General features: G+C 31.0%; 1 protein-coding gene across 1 annotated transcript in view; it reads right to left on the bottom strand.

Annotated features, from left to right (window-relative positions):
* LOC131848591 (cell adhesion molecule Dscam2-like) overlaps nt 1-24,314 on the bottom strand; it is a 123,536-nt gene extending 99,222 nt beyond the window's left edge. Inside the window, exons 1-2 of the mRNA XM_059198507.1 lie at nt 24,233-24,314; nt 3,587-3,644 (exon numbers count right to left, since the gene is read on the bottom strand). Coding sequence (XP_059054490.1) covers nt 3,587-3,635 — 49 coding nt within the window. The 5' untranslated portion in view covers nt 3,636-3,644; nt 24,233-24,314. The remainder of the gene's footprint in view (nt 1-3,586; nt 3,645-24,232) is intronic.
* Nucleotides 24,315-24,684: the final 370 nt, after the last annotated feature.

The following is a 24,684-nucleotide window of genomic DNA, read 5'->3' as shown; positions in this document are numbered from 1 at the left end:
TTAAAAAAAAAAATATAAGTAAAAATTCAGTATTAACAATTACACATGATGATAATTAAATAAAAGAAAGATAAAAAAATATTTCAAATGAAAACAGAAATAACCTTTATTCAAACAAACTCAATACAAGCACTTTTGAATAGTCATATTTTTTATTCTACCACTCATTCGGTACGCAAACTCATCGCTTATCTCTCGCTAGAAACTTGTGTGTTGCTCTTTTGATTAATAATAAATAATTTCACAATAATAAGTAAGAGGCATGCGTTAATTAACATAGAAACCGTTACGCACTTATTATTAATGCAAACAGATAATATTGTCAACGCTATGAATTTCAAGTTTTTCTACAAAAACATAATTATCGTTAACGAACTGTTCAATTTTATAGTAAACTTTTTTTTTACAAAGGAAGTGTTTTATATGACATTTGAATCTTTTTTCAGGTAGATTATGGTAGTTTGTCGTAAAACCTTACGCAATTATCATAAAAAGAAATACTGACTTCAGTTAAACGACATTTAGATAAAAATTATTTATTATTGTTACGTAAGCTTTTATTAGTGTAAACTTAAAAAAAAAAAACAGAATTAAATTAACACATGAATTAAAGAAAACCTTTTAAAAATCTTGACTTTCCATCTCACGAAATTAACTCCGAGTGAAAGAATGATCCAATGGAAAGAATTAATGAGTAACTTCCAATCAATATTCCGAGAGAGTTGTCTTTGGATTCCAATTTTAAACTTGGAAGTAATTTGCTTGCGAATTGTCGCTGTGTTTTCGGTGAATGATTGAAAAATTCGAAATTTGAATACAAGTTTCGTTTTTTATTTGTAACTGGAAAACAGATTTAGAAGGGTAGTAACCCTTCTAAACCTGTTTTCCAGTTACAAAAAACGAAGAAGCGTGTTATCTTACACAAAAGATGTGCGGAAGACCTCGACTTCATGTTTAGCTACAATTTTAAAAGATCTTAAACGTATTAATTTAGCATCCTCATTACATAGTATAAAAAGAAGTCGCTATCGCTGTCTGTCCCTATGTATGCTTAAATCTTTAAAATTACGCAACGGATTTTGAAGCGGTTTTTTTTAATAGTTTGTGTGATTCAAAAGGAAGTTTTATATATATAAGACATGTACCTTGCGAAGCCGGGTCGAGTAGCTAAGAGTCCTCTGGAATGGCGATGAAATGAGTAAGTAGGTGTGACAAGATAACCTGATATTTATAGTGCTGTTTCTGTATATAATCACCGCTTACCATCAAAAGGGTGAGTTTGTTTTCCATACCGATGGCATCGGTGGTCTAGCGGCTTAGCACACCGCCTTAATTTCAATGGTCGCGGGTTCGATTCTTCGCACGGCACAAACATTTGTATTCATGAGTATGATTGTTTGTATCGGTCTGGGTGTTTCTATGTACAGTATGTATTAATGAAAAAAATGTATTTGTATCAGTTATCTCGCCATAACGCAAGCTAGCTAACTTAACTTGTGTCTAGAGGGCACTGTGTAAATTATGCTGAGAATATTTATTTACTTTTAATTACATAAAAAAGGCGAGTTTACACAAATTCTACGTTGATAAAAGAGATGGTTTGTTATACAGACATATAAAAGAAATATTAAAAAGAGAGAAACATTTAGCAATGAATGTATTTTCATTAAACTAACTAGACGAAACTACCGCTATTTATGGTGAGATATTCCGCAAAACTGGGCGAGCTTTTTCACTTAGTTCTAACAAAGGCGTACTAACGAACTCGCTCTAACCGCTGAAACAGCGATGTCGCTCAAACTTTACCGCTGACACGGATTTTTGCTTCTAGAGGGAACGATGCATTTACTATGTAAAAAATACCCTCACAACTGCTGTATTGGATGTCCCAAAAAATAAACTACAAAGTGACGACCTCGGTGGTCTAGCGGTCTAGCACACCGCTTTACGTCCGATGATAGCGGCTTCGATTCCTCGCACGGCAGAAACATTTTTCTGGGTGTTTTCTATGAATTTACATAGTATATATTTATATGTATGTATTTACGAAAAAAAAAATCGATGTACTTGTATCAGTTATCTAGTACCCATAACACAAGCTTTAGCTAGCTTAACTTAGGACTAGATGGCGCTGTGTGAATAGTCTTGAGATTATTATTATTATTATTAAATTACAAAGTAAACAATCTGTTGGTATATTACGACTACAAACTGCAGTAGAAATCTGATATTTTATTCAATTACCTGGGTTGAAAATCCCCAGAAACTAGTAGAAGATTTCGTATTGATAATATATATAGTATCTGTTATAGAAAGTATTTAAGTACGTATATATTATTGTTATGTAAGCATAGTATTGACACATTTACCTAAGTTAGGTAAATACAAATAGATATACAAACTGTATATCTATTTGTATTTACAAATACAATATGCCTTTTCTCATTATTGCCCTTCAACCGCTTTTTGTTTTGTTAGAAAATGCCATCTGGCATTTAACTCGCCAATTGTACATTATTTTAGATAGTGTAATAAAGAATAAATAATAATACAAAGGAAGAAGTGCTTCTCAGAGACTAGGCTAACTTAATGATGAGTTGTAGATTTTGCTTTTGGTGCCTATTCCACACTCAGTTTGATTTAAAATTAGAACGCATTAAACATATGAGTTCATATTTCTGAAAATATAAAACTTTGATCCTATCGTTAGGACCTCACTGAATTTCCACACTGAATATTTGTGGTCATACATACTAATGATAGCGGAACTAAACAAAATAATCAAAATTGAATAAATAATGAAATGGACTTCCGGAAAATAATACCTAATTCTATAATATATGAAGAAAGATATTTTGTAACGGAATATCCCAAAATTTACTGAATCGATTTCAAGTATTCTTTCACTATTAGTATAATAATTTATACCGGAGTAACATAGGCTATATTTATTACAATGAATAATTAGGATTCTTTACACAATGTCTACATGTGTAAAGCCGGAATGAGCCGCCAGGTAGATGCAAATAATATATGGATATACATATGTAAAAGTAATTGGAGCTGTCTATAATGTCACTATGATAAAGTATAAAAGAGTTTACACGTGACTCTACGAAATACACAAAACTGTACAATACTACATATTGTTATATATCTGGTGATACATTTACTACGAGAAGCTTGAATAAGGCTTGTTAGAGCCCTACTCATTAGGCCAGTATTGTGTTGAATGACTGAGAATAATTTCTTTTAATCGAGTCTGCTTCTATTGCATGCTAGAAACTTTATTATACGTCTAGTCATCTTTTTAATTACAGCTATTTTATCTCCTAAATTAATACCAATTGGTGGTGTAGCGGTTTAGTCCACCGCTGCATGGTCGCGGGTTCGATTCCTTCGATGTCTATTTTCAAAATATGTCGACGAACGACGTAAACTACTTTAAAGAAGAAAGAAGTTGTATGTTAGAAAATATCTTTCTAAATCTTCTGTTTATTCTGCTTCAGTGACTGTTTTGTTACGTTATATAATATAGTAATATATTTTTAATTTTAATTTTTAATTAAAAAATAAATGCACTTACTTGCAATTATGAGTACGGATACAGTAAAACCGTAAATAACAGCATTCATTGTAGGTATCTGAAACAATATTTAAAAGAATTAATAGTAGGTAAAAGTTATTAATATAATAATATATATACCAACATATAATATGATTATAGAATTTATACATGAAAAACGTTTTACTGATTTATATGTATATATTAATACATATAATTTAATAATTTAAGTGATTTTATTAAAAATTATCAGTCAAATTAGTTATTATTAATTCTCAGTTAATTCTCTGACACTATTCCATTTCTTTTATTAGAAGTTTTTTAAGTTCTAAATATTTTATTTTTTCTTATATATTTCAAATTGTCCGGTAGTTTATTATAAATTTTGCCGACATTGACTAGATGAATGCAAGGTAAGTTTGGAACCTAGAAGCATTAATCTGTTTTTTTTTTTTGTAATAATATTTAATATTATTCGATTTTGTATTTGTAAGCTATAGATTACTAGCATATGTAATAATATTGGAAATTAAAGTGCAATTCAGTAAAAATATTCACATACAACGATATAAGTTAAATTAAGTTCAATTCTCTTTGAAGTTCGTTAAATATTAACTTAAATCAAGTTGCATGAAAAAAGTTTCCGCGAATAATGCAAAAGATAAAGGTCGCCCGCGAAAAATAGTCCACATTTTTTTCTAAATCTTTTCGAATTTCTTACATCGACCTGATTCTTTGTCAGCTCAAATCATCTGATTTTTTACTCGAGTAATCAAAAAGAAGTTCAAAATGGTTTTAAGTGTAGTTCTTTTTTGATTTCCCTTATTGTACCTACTCGTAAATATTGTACAATGTAATTTTTGAGACTATGTCTCACCTATTCTATCGCTATGTTTTAGATATAGAGAATTACGCAATAAAGAAAATATTAAAATATATTAAAATTGCAATCCTTAATAATATTTTAAATGCGAAACTAACTTTGTATGTTTATCTGTCGCGCTTTCACACTAAAACTACAGAACCGATTTAAATGTAATTTTTTGCACAGATAATCTAGACCCTGTGAAATGACATAGATTACATTTTAATGCGAAAAAAGGGTGATAAGGGGTTAAAATGGGAGAAAAAAGTTTGTATGGCAATTCGTCATTTTTGAAGCTAGAGAAGAACTTTCCTCTTTGATTCGCCTGACTTTAGTGTTATTTATTTGAGGTCGTACCTTCTGGTTAATCTTCGCTAGTACAGTCTGTTCTGGGCTAGAATGATGAAACTTTCTTATTTTATAATTAGCCTACATAATTAAAAATGCTATCTACATACTATTCCATGTGGACGAAGTCGCGGGCATAGTTTGTGGTCTATACATTGACACTAAAAAAATTGCAAAGGTAAAGTGATATATTTTATAAAAATGTACAAAACATTTATTCCTATACATGTAATACTGACCGTATTACACTTTCAACACTAAGCAGCTTGCTTCGACAATAAAATATAGCGTGGAGAATGTTCCAATAACAGCTTAGTCCTCAAGAATATCAATGCATGAGGGGTATTACGAGCAAGATGACATAACGTCCATGGTGCTGTTCATCTTAATAATAAAAAGGAAGGTCTGTCTGCTTATCCTAAAGCCTTAAGTCTTGGCCCTAAAAAGTGTTTTTTTTTATCACTGTTATTGCTCTATGATTATAAAATGTTAAAACATGTAACAAATGTCTCATTATTGGCTTCAGATTATGGTATCATTAACATTATTTTGAAATTTGTAAACAGACATTTCCGAATCACCAGTGAGTAAACGTGTAAAATGAAGAAAATGCTTATTCTAGCAGATTCATTTTAAATATGAAGGAAATACAAGTTCATTATTATACCATATTAAAAAAATAGCTCTCAAATAGGAGGAGTGTATGAATGCGCTCCAAAGGCTTCCGTTTAGTGTATTTTGATATTGGTTAAGCTGTCAAGACCAGCTACAACCAAAAACATTAGAATAGTTCGATAATTTAAAAAATAACTGATCCTTCCAGGTAACTCGATTCGACTCGAGTAAACTTGAGTCATAATTATTACGAGTTAGCACATTTCTATACTGTAGCTACTTCTTTCTATTCAAAAAAGAAGTAGCTATAACAATAATAACATGGAGACATCAGATTGTTCATTTCGATCGTACGTAGTGTATATATACCATTAAATTAAGGTATTGTGTAAGGCACAACGTCTTAAGTCAATCAAAATTAACCAAGACGTCAGAACCCGTTCTGTACAACTTTGTACTGATTCTTCAATTTTGAAGATTCAAAGTTTATTCCGTTGTGTTTACTGAAGCACTTTCCGAGAAATTGATATTTATTACTTGTTAAAACTCCAGCGTAGTTCCACTTCGAGATGTTTGATTAATAAATTTTGTGTAAACAACAATTATGAATGCCCAAAAATTGAAGAGTAGAAAAGGTAAACATTGATTTCTAAATCAATGGTCTTTAATGAATCGTTTAGTTTTCACAAATACAGTTTTTGCTGAGTCAATAAAATTATATAACCTTACTAGCTGTGACCGCGCGTCAGTGTATATATACCGGTTATTATAACTTAAGGTATTTGCGTTTTTAACGCACATGTTTTATGAACAGTCAATATATACTCAAACATATATACAGACCGTCAGAAAAGGTTCTGTACAACTTTGTAGCTGATTCAGATGAATGGTCTGAATCAGATTCAAAGTTTATTCCGTTGTATAATTAACGATTCTTACTTTTGACGCCGAAATGTGATATTTATCGCGGTGACTTAGTTAAACTCCAGCGCGGGGAGTTCCAAATCGAGATGTTTGATTAATTTTATATTATTTCGCTATGAAATATTATTATTTCTTTATATTATTACATAATATCATAGTTCACATGATTTTAAAAGAATAAAATTTAAAAAAATCCGGGAAGAATTTCCATTGGTTTTCAGTTTCAGTCAGAATAATGGTCTGAATTCACAGTTTCAGTTTTCACAAATACAGTTTTTGCTGATATATATATATATATATAATATAAACCAACTTTACGAGTGTGTGAAAAAAATGTATTTTATATTCTCTCTAATAGAGCTCAAAGTTTTACTATAACATATATTTATAGACTGTGAAACAATTTCTAGGATACTGTCGCTTTGTACGTACATAAACAGTCTTACGAAGTCTTCAAGGATTTGGAAACAACATGTAAACGATAATCGAAGGGCGAATCGATGTCGGTCTAATCCTGAATAAATTATTAGATGTAGGTGCTCCCTTTATAGACAAGACATCGAATAGTATGCGACTGAAACATTATTAGATCTAAATATTTAGCAGGAGAGAGGGTATTGTTAGTAACGGATAGATATGTCTATTTAGTTTGAGTTTATATATTTTTTAATTGTGTTGGTTATACCATGCTTCCGCCTGTGCTAATGGTTTACGGCATGACTGAAAACATACACAAAATAAAATATAATAAATAAATATTAAAATTAACACAACGCCATCCAGTCCCACTGTAAACAGAGACTTCTGTTATGAGTACTAGGCAACTGATATAAAGAATTAGATTTTTTAAAATATATACATAATAATACATAGAAAACACCCAGACCGATACAAACAATCATACTCATGAATACAAATGTTTGCGAGGAATAGAACCTGCGACCATCAGAAGTAAAGCTGTGTTCTACACCGCTAGACCACCGAGGCTATCAAAATAGGTTTTTAAATTAAACTTACCAGATCAGTTATTTATGTGTGTATTGTATGTGTACCTATGTCTGTGAATGTGTTTGTATGTGAGGGTGTGTATATGAGTGAGAGGGTGAGATATATAATACAAATAATTATTTTAGATAATTGTAACAATCTACACATAAAGTTAGTATAACGGTGTGAACACTGCACTGTTAATACTAACATATATAACGAGTACTGATACCTACCCTTAATTATTTAATATAGCCTTAATTGAACTCAACACTCTCCCGCTGAATGAAGCATAGTATTATTCATTCTTGTTAATCTTATATATATTATAATATAAATGCGAAAGTTTGTGTGTATGGATGGATGGATGTTTGTTACTCTTTCACGCAAAAAGTCTTGAACAGATTTTAATGAAATTTCACAGTAATATACCTTATACATCAGAATAATACAGGCTATAATTTAAAAAGATATTATGTAAATTAGGCTAAATATAATGATAAAAGTCAAATGAGTGTGATGCAAAGGAAATTGCGAGGGTCAGCTAGTTATAAATATATTTATGCTGTTATTAATGAATTCATATTTTAATTATTATATATTTATTATCACTAATTTTAGCATCTATTTACTATACGATAGATGGCCCTGTGTACGTATAAATCTATCCTAAATTTTAGTACACAGTAATTAATTCAATTGTAAATATTTACTGATGTCGTTATTTAATAAATAAATACAATACAGATAGATTAGTATTTTGATTACAAACACATAGCATATATAAGATACAGAAATTTATATTGTACTAATTAAAAAATGGAAGTGCCTTTATGTGTCCAAAAGATGAATCGGCAATCAACTCAGCATAAAGCTACAGATAAATCTGCAGCGCTGATATTCCGTTGGCTTCTATAATTATTATAATTATCTTATACATATATAAAATTCTCGTGTCATAGTTTTCGTTCCCATACTGCTCCGAAACGGTTGGACCGATTTTCATGAAATTTTGTGAGCGTATGTGGGTCTGAGAATCCGCCAACATCTATTTTTCATCCCCCTAAATGTTAGGGGTAGTCCATCCCTAAATTTTTATTTTATTTTATTAGACAATATTTTTAGTTTCTAAGTTTTTATGAGACAACATACAAAAATACATACAATCCCAAATTTTCACCCTTCTATCATCAACCCCTATTTTTTTATAGCGTTATTAATGTATATGGCAAAACAACGTTTGCCGGGACAGCTAGTATTTATATAAATATGTATATGTATTATTCTTTAATATGTGAATGCAAATCATGATATCTTATATATAAAATTCTCGTGCAATACTATTCCGAAATGGTTTGACCGATTTTTATGAAATTTTATATGCATATTCAATAGGTCTGAAAATCGGCTACTATTTTTCATATCCTTAGGGATAAGGGTTTTCCACCCCTAACATTATTATTTGTCATTTTTTTATAAAGTGGTATTAAAAAATTCATATCAATCCTAAATTAGATAGCTATTAAAAAATAGGGGTTGACCCTTCAACCCCTATTTTAATTTATATAGTAAAACAATGTTTATGCGGGGTCATCTAGTAATATATAAATATATAGATTTCAAATAATGTGATGTGTTCTGTTATAGATTATTAAACTAATTATACACACATAAACAATAAGAGTTATATTGTTACAGACTTAAATGGTAGACTCCCCAGATAAAGGACCTCCTATTTTAATTAATTGTTCAGATAATAAGTGTATATATAAAATAAATTAATTCCAAGTCCTTTCGTCTGGAATCTAGCTACATAACTGACCTAACTTATATCCTTTCCCATATTTCTAACAATTAGATACTGATAATTTTTGTTCACAACTAGTTCAAAACTCTGAATAACGAGAAACGAGTTTTCACTCGACACGCATCACGGAGTGTTCATGAGTTCAGCTTTAAATATTTTGTTCTAGACTTGTTTTTGTTGAGTTTTGATTAAAATTCCATAACAGAAACGTTGTTGAATAGCTCCATTGTTTCTGTTCGGGGTATTCGCGTGTTGCTTTATATAACTACAGTTAGGTGGCTTCGTCTGCAAGAAAAAATCTTATACATTATTCACGTGTTATACTAGAGGTAAATTTGGGCCGCAAAACATATTCTTTGTTAACAGTATTTCGATAGAACGTTGAAATAAAGCAGTGATATAACAAGATGGCAAGAGGAATCATATCTTAATCTGAGAAATTTATATGTAAAAATGTAAAGTGATAGATTTATTTAAAAGTGTAACAGGCAAGTTTCTTGCACATTCTTCTTGATTAAAACTGCAATCTGAATGAGATTAAAAAATATGACTGAATATTCAAAACACTTAAAATTATATTTATTCATTTGGATAAAAAAATTCATTTTCTTCTCTGTTCAAACTCTTGTTTGTTTGATTGTAATACTTTATTGTACAATAAAATAATAACAAAAAAGACACAATTGACTTAAAGAATCAATGATACAAAGTATTTATTTTACTATCATTAGTGTCTGTAAATAGACATATTTGAATAAAGATGTTTTAATTAGGTAACGTTTAGTAATAATAATTCAGGACAATTCACACAGCGCCATCTAGTCTTAAGCAAAGCTTGTGTTATGGGTACTAGACAACTGATACTAGAATACATAAGTAGGAATCAAAGCCTACTACAGGGCTTAGAAGATAGAATAAAGGGCATTTACGATAGTCACAGTACAGGAAGCAAGTACGTAATTCCGATTAATAGGGCATAATTAACTTGTTCGCTTTGAGCGAATCCAACATTATAAAGGGAATCCGATAGAATCTCTTTGGAAACTTCTCTCAAAGCAAACATAAGTTCCATATCTTAATTCCGCCATTGTTTACCATTGAAGAATAAGAAATGTTTTTACATTATGGTATTACTCGGGTCCTCGGGCATGGAGATCTTGTAAATTTATTCATGATCTGTTGATCGCATTCGCAGATACGACCGTTGGTTTTTATTACCGTGGTGTTTATGTCGATGGCGTTTTAGGACCGTTTTCTGTTTAGGCAACAGATAAATAAATAGTAAGCGGGATTGGGGGCTTCACTATTTTATGTTAAACGTCTTCTGATGGAATATGCAAGGGTTGTTAAGATTTGCACGATTCCCGCAGAATCACATCTAAATGAGTTATTGGTCGTTTTAAAACTAATATCAGTTGTTGGAACATAGATGTTATTATCTAGACACGCGGTAGCGTGTCAAGCCGAGTTTCAAGTAAGAGAACTATAGATCAAAATTATAACCCACTTCCAGGTGACCTAGGTAGTTCAAATTTGGAATGCAGATAGGTAATTAGGTGAATATAAAGGAAAAAATCTGAAACTGGTAAATTGTAATATACTGTAGCCTTCGCAAGTTCTAAATATGTTATTTGTCGGTTCCTATTTTATTATTAGTAGTAACTAGCAGTCGAAAGTAATAATTGGTATATGAGAACTGGCCAAGTCAGACCTTAGGCTACAGTATATTATCCTAAGTTATAAGAAGAAATGATATTTTATATTGTTATAAATACATTTCAGGACAGACCATTGAACTTGGCACCCATTTAAATCCCACCTCTTTTGTCATAGAAGTCAACAATCAAGGCATATATCATAATATTAAACTCGGCTATCATTTCACATTTATGTTTTTGATGGGATAGTAGTATTTCTTTAAGAGTTGTAATCTGCAGATCATTTGCAATTGTGTCTAACTTTATTTTAATTTTTATACTCTTAATTGCACTCATTAAGAGTATAAAAATTAAAATAAAGTCTTAATTCACACAATTCAAAATTAACAGAGTAATAGGTTAAAAACGGCCTTATCGCTTATGCAATCTCTTACAGACAAAGTTTGAGTAGAGAAGAAAAGATAAAAGGTTAGAAAAGAATGGAAAATAAATTTATTAATTAATTAACGCTTTACTTTTATTCTGTATAGAATATTTATAAAAGAAAATAATAGCTTTGTATTATATTATATTACAATTAACAAGTACCTACAGCATAAGAACTTACTCTTCATTAATGACAATGCCTATGAGGAACACAAGGTAAGTTTCACACTGTATTCATATATATGTATATATAAATATAATGGCACACCGTTAAATAGGCTGTCAGCTGTAATTTCACTGCGATACAAATCTCATTCAATATACTGGAATATAGCAAAGGAAAATACTCTCACCAGAATTAGGCGAGACAGAGGTACCAACTCAGACGAGTTTGTTTTTTCTGAAGGTATTATTTTTATTTCTGTTACTTTGCGAAGTACAAAACATAGAAACGAATTCGAACGTTGCAATATGAAGTCTACACTATACTAAAAAATTACAAATTTAGAAAAATCCACTCTAAAGCTTTAACATTAAAAATCTAATATGCTCTAAGTTCTAATTCACATGTTCCTCACAGGACACTGCAAATTGAACAAACATAACATATATACAAAAATCTGCGGATTGTACCGAACTGAAGGGGAAACGCCTACATTGTTGTAGCCCATTCATGGACAAAAGAAATATCTCTTTTGAAAAGTTTACACTCTATCCTGAGGAGATAAAAACCATCACTCCTAAGAATATCCTTCAATTCTTATCCCTGACGGGTCTAGGTAACTAAATCTGAAAAAGGGAGAGGACAATAGACCTATGCAGATCGCAGTGCTACAGGCCAAGCACCTGACAATAGCCCAAACGACCTAATAAAAATGAAACCCTAACTTCAAAAATGACATATTTCGAGTATAGCATTTTGTTGGGAATGCAATATAAACGTCCGAATATTATATTTGTGTTTTCAATGTGTAGAACTGTTCAAAATAAATTTTCAAATTGAAATTCTATTCCCTTGTGTTAAAGTGCATTTCCCTATCTGAATTGTTGTATCATTCGTCAATGTCTCAATGGTATTTCAGTTTATGTATTCCTGAATATCCTGAAACGATAGCTACTATTTATTTCGCATTCCTGGCGTAGTCTAAAGTATTACAATAAATACGTAAAGATTTAACTTTTGTTTGTAACAAAAATATATCTATTCTAAAAATTCTTTCTCCTATTTAATGCTACAAGTTTAGTAAATGAAGAATATTTATTGTATTTGGGTTTCTATAATAATAATAACTATAAAATACGTACTATATAAAAATAAATTAGGTACCAAAAATATCAATAAAATTTAATTGGAAAAAAAAATAACCCTGGACAATTCACACAGCGCTATCCAGCCCCGAGCTAAATCGGTACTTGTATTCTAAGTACTAGACAACTGATAGAAATACTTAAATATACAGATAATATACATAAATAACACTCAGATCAATACAGACACTCATTCTCATTAATACAAATTTTGCATTGTGTGAGGAATCGAACACGATACCATCGTAAGCTACATAAACCACTAAACCATAGAGATCGTCAAATAATTGCAACCGTTAGAGGCTGGGCCTGTCGTTAGATCGTGATAAACGGATGTTTTAAAATTCCAATTAGTCATTCCTTAGCCTAAAATCTATAAAATGTTAATTAGTCTAGAAATTTTGATGTCGTGTCCCACTTTAGTGTAATATCTTATTAATTACCTCACTTTTCATATTCTAGATTCTTCTTATAAATTTCCTTAATAATTACAAGTAAAACTGTAGTACAAGAGATACTAATTAATACAAAAGTTTGTAAAAATGTTTTCCTAATTTTATTATACAGAATGAAATATATTCTATTATGAAGAAATCAGATGGTAAGCCATTATTTCTCATCGTACTGGCAAATGGAGGATTATTCCGACTGCATTTAATAAATCATTTGGAATAAAATATAATTTAATAAATCTTTTAGCATAAAATATACAGTGCAAAACTATATTTAATTTTATTGCTGTAGATAAATTACAATTAGTGATCAAACTTTATAAATTAAATTTATGTTTCTAATAAACTGTTAATAACAAAGTAATCTTATATATAATACTTACATTTTAGTAGTTTCTTTTTTCATTCTTTTAAAATCTTATAAAAAACACACATTCATGGCACTGTATACAGAAAAGCGGTACCTGACACAGGCATTGTTATTCTTAATAGAGTATTATTTACTATTATTATAATCCAATGGTATTTAAAAAAATATACATTCATAAAATTTTCACTCATTTTTTTTTTAAATAACAGGTTTTTCAAATAACAATATGGGTCGGCATATTGTATGTGACACCCCTGGTTTTCAGGCGTCCATAGGCTGACAGAATAGTTTACCATCAAATGGGAATATTGTAATAATTTTACACTATTCTGTCATTTTTTTCGAATTAGGAAAATAAGTAAGTATATATCAATTAAATATTTACTTACTATTTTTCCCAATATATATCATTTATTGTATTAAAGTATCGACTAAACTAATTGTCGAAAACTCTAAAATAACAATATGGTGAATATTGTTATTTTACACTATTTTCCCAATTCTAAAAAAATAACAGAATAGTGTAAAATAACAATATGGTGAATATTGTAATAATTTAAGCTATTCTAAAGCTTTTGTTATGGGTCCTAAACAACTAAGTATATATCAATTAAATATTTTTTTTTTAAATATATATCATTTATTGTACATAAAAGTATCGACCGATACAAATTGCAAAACTCTAAACAAATGTATATGTGCCGTCAGGAAGCGTAGCCGTAGCATCGGACGTTTTTCGTAGCAGACCGTCTACGCAGATGATAATGATGCAGCGCATGAAGTTTATATTCGTGCTTTCTACTATAATTATAGTCATGCTGAAGCATGTGTTTTAAGCTTTTTTAGATAGTGGTCTAGTTTATTGCCAGGTGCTTTTGTAGCACTGCGATCCACAGATATGTATTGCGCTCGCTCTTTTTCAAAGTTCGCTACATAAATGCATCAGGAACAAGAATTGAAGGACATTCTTTGGAGCTTTCTTTGGTTTTTATTGCCTCAGGACAGAGTACAGGGGATCTAAAGGGGATATTTCGTTAACGCATAAGTGGGCTACAACCACATAGTATGTGTAGTGTTTCCTCTTCAGCTTCAGGTCTAAGTTTCCTATGTGTTTATTTAATTTGCACTGTCCGAGGGCCCAAGTCATGATGCATATATGGTTTTCACTCAATGGCATTAGCTTATTGGAGTATTGTTTCAAGTAGCTCGTTTATTTTTTAGGGCATTTGAATGTATTAACCTTGTCATTTTGTATTTTTAGTGAGTGTCTTCCTTTCATATGCACTTATTACATCGTTAGTTGTCATAGCAAATTTCAATAACATAAACAGTGTTTCTGTTGAATTTCTTCCCTGCACTTCTCAACTGAAATAACAAGACCAAGTGAAAGGTAGGGATAGTGACAAAAATAATTATGTGCATTTAAGAAAGATCCTATATGAAAAAATATTTTTTTTATTTTTGACGGCCTCGATGGTCTAACAGTTTACACACACACAGTTGGCACACCACCTATTATTTCCGATAGTCGATTCCACGTTATTACAAATATTTGTATTCATAAGTATGTTTGTTTGTATCGATCTGGATATTTTCTATGTATTATGTGTAAGTTTTAGCTAGCTTAACTTGGGTCAAGATGGCGATCTGTGCATTGTCCTTAGATTAATATTATTATTCATGTACCATTTCGTAAATAGATGTTTTTCATAAAGGCGATGAATAGATTTTACACATTTTGTATTAAAAGAACTCATCTTGAATTCATATACCATTATTGCCAGTGAGAACTTGGATGAATATTACGCCGTCTTTCTAACTTTGTCTATATATCACTTTTATGTGTGACTAATGTGTGACTAACTGTTACGCTGTCATCTCTATATATTTTTTTTTATTATAAAACACTTTCATCAGTATATTTGACTGTCATTCTCTACGTTCTACGACCAAAAAACCTAAAAGGAACTTTGAAGTGAAGTTATATTGTAATACAAGGATAGGAAAAACAGACGAAGTATAGCGCAGTAGCAAGTAATCCATAAAAAAACATTTAAAAACTCTTGTAAGCCATTATATTACAATTATAGTATTTATATTGACGATCTCGGTGGTCTAGCGGATTAGCACACCGCTTTACTTCCGATGGTTGCGGGTTCGATACCTCGCACGCAACAAACATTCATGAGTACGATTTTCTGCATCGATCTGGATGTTTTCTATGTATATATTTTAAAAAAATATTAAGTTTTGCTACTAGATATTATTATTATATTGTATATATCTTATCTTAATAATATTAAAAACGTGAAAGTTTTTAAGTATTGATGTTTGTTACTCTTTCACGCAAAATCTACTGAATGGATTTTGATGAAACTTTACAGTAACATTGCTTATACATCAGAATAACATATTGGCTATAAATTTGACACGAGTGAAACCGCAGGTACAGCTAGTAATATTATATAAGTAGAAATACTCATCAGTGAGTATTAACCTCTCAATACTCCTTCAGGGAGCTGTCATGAAGTAAATACAGATCATATATCTCTTACTTGTCTAGTTCACTACAGTTATTAATTCGCGTACAAAATTTTTGTATTTATTTTCCAAGTTCTAGCAAAGTTGGAGTTGTTGCGTGTTGTTCGAGAGTTTACGCAAACTTTGTGGTTATTTCTTCGCTGTTATTGTTAAGTTACATTAAAAATACAACCCTTTCTTTATAACAGTCTATTAATTATATAGATTTTGTTGTAATTCCACGTGTAATAATAATTCAATTTTTGACTGGCAACTCGACCTGACTTAGTACGTATCCAATCGTTGAGGTTTGTCTCTTATTAAAACTAAGATATCTCCTAAAGTGTTCGTTGAAATTAAATGATGTATAGGACAATTTTGACGACCTCGGTGGTCTAGCGGTTTAGCACTCCGCTTTATGTCGGGGTTCGATTCCTCGCACGGCACAAACATTTGTATTCTTTCGTATGATTGTTTATATCGGTCTTAGTGTTTTGCATGTTGCAGATTTTTTTCGTAAATGCATACATGTTATAATATGTATGTATTTACGAAAAAAATCTATGTTTTTGTATTAGTTATTTAGTACCCATAACACAAGCTTTAGCTAGCTTAACTTAGATGGCGCTGTGTGAATTGTCTTAAGATTTTTATTTTAGTATATCAGCAATATGCACTCAATATACAATATGTATTACAGATATGATCTAACGATTTTTTATAAGGATATATAGCAGGTTAGGTTTTAAATCAGCTTCAACACGCAGAGCGAACGAATCCCAAACGGTTGCACATTCTGGTAATAACTTGCCTGATATGTCATGCTGACGTCGTTTAGTACATCATAAAACAAACGCATATACGAAAAAACAAAAACAGAGTTAGAAAGAGCAAACCAACATCTTTTTGTACTTCATTTGAACGTGTCTGTCTATTTGTTACGATTTTAATGAAAATTGACATGAAGCTCTACGAATAGAAAATCGCGGTCATACACATTGACGGATCTTCATTCCGTTTTTTGAGATAAATATGATTTTTTTAATATGGCATGATATATGCGATGTACTAATATTATTAAGCTGAAGAGTTTGTTTGTTTGTTTAAACGCGCTAATCTCAGGAACTACTGGTTGGAATTGAAAAAATATTTTTGTGTTGGATAGTCCATTTGCCGCGGAAGACTTTAAGTTATACAACATTACGCTACGACCAATAGAAGTGAAGCATCAATGAAAAATGTTGCAAAAACGGGGAAAATTGCAAAAGTTTGTGAGTATGGATGGATGTTTATTACTCTTTCACGCAAAAACTACTGAACGGATTTTAACGAAACTTTACAGTAATATAGCTTACACATGATAATAACATTTACATAGGCTATAAATTTCATACTGGTGAAACCGCGGGCGCAGCTAGTATGTATATATATATATACATATATACTAGCTGCGCTAATATGTATATATATATATAATATATATCTACAATATATTATATATGTATATATATATATACATATATTGTGGAATAAATACGCATATGTTTTTTGTCAATGTATTATGTAATAAAGGCTACACATCCTCAGTAACTTGTCAGATCGTAACAAGCTCCCACCCACATCAAAAACGGTGACAACTGACAAACCAACAAATTGGGACGCGAAATACTAAATTGTGTAACGATAAATTGTATGCGACGGTAGTGTGGGCCAGTTGGTTATTAAAAAAAGACGTGCGGATGTCATTGTGTGAACGATAATAGAGGAAAAATATTTCATTTTCGTTTATTAAAGTTCTATGCACAAAAATAATCCAATTAAGATTATAAACGCGAAAGTTTGTGAGTATGGATGGAGGTTTGGTACTCTTTCACGCAAAAACTACTGAACGGATTTTAATGAAACTTTACAGTAATATAGATTATACAATAGAATAACCGATAGGCTATAATTTAAAAAGATATTATGTAAAATAAATGTGATGCAGACGAAGTTACGCGGGTCAGATAGTGAGTACATATTGCGGACTTAATACCTTGCGGCGTTATCTACCAGGCAATCCTGTCAATCTATCCAGAGATTTAGCCCCAACAATCTAACAGATATATTAATATAATATTTTTTAAGATAAAAAAATAATGTTAATATATTTTTTATCGTCACAGACTACCAATTTTCCATCTATGTATTTTCGCTGTCGCTACTGTTATCTCAAATTTTGTATAAAAAAAATAGTGCTGTGACTACCTTTAATTTCATCGGTAATATAGTTATATATTTACAATGTAAGCTTAGTAGAGAAGGAAATTATTATAATATTATTTCAATTTTAATTATTTACCTATCACAATTTAAATACTGTATTTACTAAACAATTACAAAATACTGAGAAAGTAATCAAGAAAATAGTGGTAAGAACACATGATTGTATTATATGAATATATTATTCTGCGGTATCCAGTTGAAACTAGTTAAATCCAGTTCAAACCAGATTACACTAGGCAAGACAAAGGATCACATTAAAATGGTGGTTACATCGTGTGTACCCGAGGGAAATTATCGTTTGGACACTAAATATGCTGCATGATATATCGTTGGCCGCTACGGAAATGAGGTATGAATTTTTTTTCTTAATTTGACATTTCAAAAATGATTTACGGCCCTGGAGTGGCAAAGTATCGGCCGTGAGCCATGATAAATGGGTTTTGACATCGAGTAAGGTTTCTGCCTTGTGGAATGGTTAGGTGTAGGTGTTTGACGGAAAACAATTTTTATCAGTCGACTGTTACAAAAAGGCGATTCTGATTTCAATGTTATATTTTATAACTGCTTATTCTCTACTGAAGAAGAGCTTGTACGAAGCTGTCTGTTTAGATGTTTGTCTTTGTCTTCCCAATTGCGTCCGCCAAGCTAACTATATTATATTAGTTTCGGTTGAGGTTTGAAATAAAAAAAGAATTTTTTTTTTTTTTGACATGACATCTTAGTCATGCATTTAGGCGTTATATATTGATCTAATCTCTGTATACTTTTTATATATACAGGCTATAATTAATCACTTATTCTTAGACGGGCTGTTTCCCTATTTTACATTCAAATTATATAAAAACTTCCTCTGTAAATAATTTTAATATTTCGGGACAATTTACACAGCGCTATCTAGCCCCACTAATTACTTGAATGACGAGCGTGCAATGGCACTTGTTGTTCCTGTACGGGATTTTCATTTAATGTTAAATATAAACCCAATATATCAATAAACATTGTAAATAACCTGGCTTTAAAAAAAAAGTAATTCAATTGAGTTTTTGCCAGTTCTTCTCAATTGAATCTGTGTACTGAGCTGGACGGTAGGGAAAAATATTATGTTGAAAAAATTGTCGTGCATAAGCGGCTAAAATGTCCTACATGAATAAATGATTTTTAAAATGTTACTGTATATTATACATGCTACAATTTATTTTTAATAAATACAGCCTAAGTTTCTAGTAACTGTAGATCCTTTTGTATTTACGAGTATATACATACATATATATATAAATAATAATACATTTTAGTTCTTATATTATATTTTTTAAACTTTTTAATTTTAGGTTCTTAGTTGTACAATAAAGTATAATATATATATATATATATAAAAACTTGACGTTCTTAAGCGTCACAGGCTTCATTAAGTGTCAATGTTGAGGTGAACGCAACAACAAAATGTGGGTATGTCAAAAAAAAAAATATAAAATTGTCATCGACACAATTGTTTATTCTAGCATTGTAATTGACAGTCACGACGTAAGGCGCCATACATATTCTCAAGTGTACGTCGGGCCTTATGTTATTCACGTCTGTCGGATACGTGACGAGGGGTTTATCGCGGTAAAGGACATTTAATCATAATTTTACAAGATTCTAAACAATAATTAAGTAAGCGTTGTTTTATCTTACTAATCCTTAATTAATATTAGAGACGAGACCCTTGGTCCGTGGGGTCCTAGCGCTATAAGACTTTTCAAAGAAATAACGAAAAGGTTAGTCGACATCACAGAAGACCGAAGAGCTGGCAGCTACCTCGGACAAAGAATTAGTCTAGCTATTCAAAGAGGAAACGCTGCCAGTATCTTCGGAACGTTGCCTAAAGGGACCCCTTTTAATAATATATTTTAGTCATCATATTATATTTTTTAAGCTTTTTAATTTTAGGTTCTTAGTTGTACAATTAGGTTATGTAAATAATAAATTAATATAGTATTAATATTATAAATGTCAAAGTAGGGATGTTTGTCACGCTTTCACGTAAAAACTACTGATCATCATGAAATTTTATACACATGTTCTTGGAGGTATTGGAATGAACATAGGATACTTTTATTTAAAAAGAAACTAATATTTTTATTCAATGCGAGCGAATCCGCGGGTAAAAGCTAGTATTAGAAAAATTTGTGATTATGGACGGATGTTTGTTACTCTTTAACGCAAAAACTACTTAACGGATTTTGATGAAACTTTACAGTATTACAAGCTGTATTACTGTAAAGTTATACAAGTGTATACGTTAGAATAACACATACGTAGGCTATAGTTTAAGAATATATTAGGTAAATTGGATGAACTATAATAAGTGTGATGCAGGCGACGTTTCACGGGGTAGCTTATAATAAAATAGAATTAATTTGTGAGTACGGAAAAGCTACATAAAATTCACTACGCTAACTTACACACAAAGGATCGTAAGTTCGATTCTAAACCAAAGTGAATATCATTTAATCATATAAGGATACTTTCAAACACTAATCAAGATATTTTGTTTGTTACTATCCCTACCGCCCAATTTGACTAGCAACTCAATTGAGAACAAGAACTGACAAGAAACTCGACTGATAAATTTAGCTGACACAAAATCGTTCGAAACGCCTTGACCAATTTGAATAAAATTTTAGTGTATACTTAGTAGACCTAAGAAAGCTAAATTATACCCGCTAGGTGATAAGAGAGTCCTTATTAAAAAAAATAATTCCTTGAAATAATTAATATGGCAAAACAACATCTGCCAGAACAGTAGAATATTAAAAAAGTCAGACAGATAATAACAAACAGATATTCTCATGAATACAAATGCTTGTATTACCTCTAATAGTAATATTGCAAGTTCTTTTATTAAAACGTATTCAACACAAACGAACACAATAAAAGTAAAGTCAAGAATGTAATATCTTTTAATTAAATTTAATTCCCCTTTTAAAAGCGACCATTATAATAATACTTGAAAATAAATATCCTTTTGTATCAAGAGTTATTGTCCGCTTTCAAACGAGACACTTTCAATTTTATTCTGTGGTTATTTTAAATAACAATTATTAAGAAAATTATACTATACCCTTGAAATATTAATATTTTCTATAGTTATAAAATAGATTGACTTTTTTTATTAAGGACTTTCGGCTATTACTTGGTGCTAAAAAGACCTGTAATACTGCAACCTGCATAGACCTATTGTCCTCGCACTTTTAGAAATCGCTGCCTAGACCTATCAGGGACAAGAATTGACGAGTATTCTTAGAAGCGACGGTTTCTATCTCACGAGGATAGTGTATACTTTCCTAAAGAGATATTTAGTTTATGCATGAGTGGACTCATAGGATGTGTAGTGGCGATTTCTCTTACATTTGGCAAAATCTTCAAATCTTTGTTAAGCAAAGGTCTGGGTTTGCCACGTATTTATTTAATTTGCAGTGATCCAGTTAGGGTCCTAGTTATAGTATGTCCTAATCTATTAAAGCACACACATAGCGAAGTTCCACTTATAAAAAATCACCTGCACGGGGTACCTCAGTCGTACCAATTTCAGCCGCCAGCCTGCTTTGCAAGCTATACATGTTTTTTTGTTTCTTCCTCTTCTGTTCTGTATAATTTCTCATTGTATATGTATATTGATAGATTTCATTTTACAGAAGTGCTTAGATAAATAAAATTTAATTGTTTAATGTGTTTCTTCAGAGATAATGAGTAAGTTACGCTTATATACATAGTAATCTATTATATTATCATATATGTATAATAATTAATATATCCAAATATATATAGTTTTTTTTTTATTTTAATTATTATTATATACGTGAACAGCGATACGGAAAGAAGCCCTCGGACAAGATGGACCGACGATCTGATCGTCGCTGAAGACAGATCGCTGGAAAGCGTTGGTTGCGAGCACCGCTGGACCGATCGTTTTGGAAATTTTTGGGGAAGGTCTTTGTCCAGCAGTGGACGCCTTCCGGGCTGAAATGATGAACAGCGATACGGATATGAGGTTATCATTTGATGCGCATGACACTCATGCGTTATCTTTCCTAAAAATTTAGAACTGAAGCCTTTTATTCTGAAATTCCACTAGTTCATGATAAATAGAAGGCGCGACCAATGCACATTGAGGGTGACGCGACTCGAACCGAGTCAGAACGTGAGTTTCAAGGCGTTTATGGCCCAGGTTGCCACCAACATACTGCCCACCTTCATAAATGAGAAATACTGGCCAAAGGGGATGGTGTATCAGCACTACCGTAACAGATTGCCGTCGTCAGAGCCGCGACCACAGAGAATATTCAATATTAATATTATAATATAATATTATTACCAGCATACGGTCCATGTGATGGTAAATGGTTACCGTAGCCTATGGATGCCTGAAAAACCAAGGGTGTTACCTGCGCGTCGCTGACCCTTTAGAAACCTTAATATACCCTTCTTGAAAAACCACATATCTATACATGTGAATAATTGTCTGTTTGTAATATTGAAATAACCGTTTTTTACTATATACATATGAATATAAATACGGTACATACACCAAAACAACATTTTTTACAATTTCTGTCTGTCTGTCTGTTTGTTCCGGCTAATCTCTGAAATGGCTGGACCGATTTTGACAGGACTTTTTTTGGCAAGTAGCTGTTATATTAAGGAGTAACTTAGCTACTTTTATTTTAGAGAAATAAAATAAAATTCCACGCGTCCAATTAAAAATAAATTCCCGTCGCGGGAACACGGGTTTATAAAACTAGTAGTACCTATAATTAAATAAATAAATTGCTCCATTGCTAGACTACTGAGATCATCTTGTATAGCTGCAATGTATAACAGAAAGAGGTGATAATGTATACCTAATTAATAATCACTTCCACCCAACTTAACCAAGAAGCATTAAAGATATCGCAAATTCGTAGTGTGCATATTAAAAACCAATTTACTCTGATCCGCATTTACATATAGATACCAGGGGAAATAGTATCAGACTATGCTGGTCCTTTCGGCTTAGTCTAATCCTTACTTGTGTTATAAACTAGCTCAGCCAGCGGCTTCGCATATAACCGTTTTATTTGTAAACAGTTTGGAACAAAGGGACTAATTTTTAGTAAAACCACAGATAACATAATATTACACAGTAAAACTTACCACAATACATTACAGAAAACTGGACCAAATTGGTTGTTTCTAAGATTAGCGCGTACAAACGGACAAACAAACAAAAATTTTAACAATTATCTTTTTCGACGATAACTATACGCATTACGCATATAGTTCATGTATCAACTTTTCGGAATATTCTCGAAAAGATTGTAAAAACCCTATCAAAATCAGTAAACGGAGAAACAGACAGACAAAAATAGCGACTTTGCTGTACAATTTTTGATATATAAAGAAGTTCTCTAAAGTAAAAATAAAAATAATATTCTAAAAAATAGCAAAAACATGTCATGTCATGTCTTACTGGGCTTAGAAGAAGTAAACGGAGAAACAGACAGACGAAAATAGCGACTTTGCATTACCAAAATATATAAAAATAGAATTCATTTACTTGTTACATTTGAAGGCTAACTAATCACCAATTACTATGTAACGAGGTAAAAATACTATCACCAACATAAGTATGGTGATGATGGCCACTTGTTGAATAATTCATAGGAGCAAAGTCACGTTATACTACATATACTTACTCAAATAGGTAAGCTTATATTTGTATCTTTATTACAAGTACCGTAAGGTATAAAGTAAAAAGAAGCTAATTATTTTTTAAAGTAGTTGATGTCCGTGTTTATTGGGCTTATTATTTTTATTTAAATTATTATACATTCTAAAATTAAAATAAAACATCTTTTAAATTACCAGTTTTGTAATTCTAATCATTTTAATACTACTAAGTATTTATTCTGAATATTACAAAGACTACAATAAAATAAACAATAAATTTATTCTAAATAATTTCGAACTGGCATCTACATACGTATATATATATTTGAACCATAAAAATCATAAAAAAAATCATAAAAATTTTATTTAAACCATCACTGTATTCAAGTAAATATAACTTAAAAATACACATTAAAAAAGTGGAAACTTACCAAATGAAAACTGGAACGTAAACACTACTCTTCTATTTACAAAATTTTAATTGAACCAATACAATAATATCCCAAACATAACTGGCAATTATTTAAAAACAAAACTTTTAAAAATCGAATTCTATTCGAAATACAATCGTGTTTTCCCGCCAAAGTTGTCAAGCGATAACACGACCGCCCTTCGTGAGAGTTGCGACTGCACTGGGCGGATAGATTAGGCGGAAGCCCGTGGCTGCGAAAGTGTTGAATGATATCGTATTAAAACTTTGAGAAGCTTGTTATAAACATACTTAGCGTGCTCAGAAACGGATTATGTATTTTATAATAATAAAATTAAGAAATAATTACTTTTGATGGTCGCGGGTTCGATTCAACGCAGCTAACATTTGTAATCATGAGATGGTTGTTTGTATTTGTCCGAATATTTTTTCTGTATATTATATATGTATTTA

This window comes from Achroia grisella, unplaced genomic scaffold, assembly GCF_030625045.1.
Source record: "Achroia grisella isolate CSIRO2021 unplaced genomic scaffold, CSIRO_AGI_Agris_v1 utg5640, whole genome shotgun sequence".
NCBI lineage: Eukaryota > Metazoa > Arthropoda > Insecta > Lepidoptera > Pyralidae > Achroia > Achroia grisella.
Note: the sequence above shows the minus strand (reverse complement) of the source record. Positions and strands in the feature narration are given on the sequence as shown.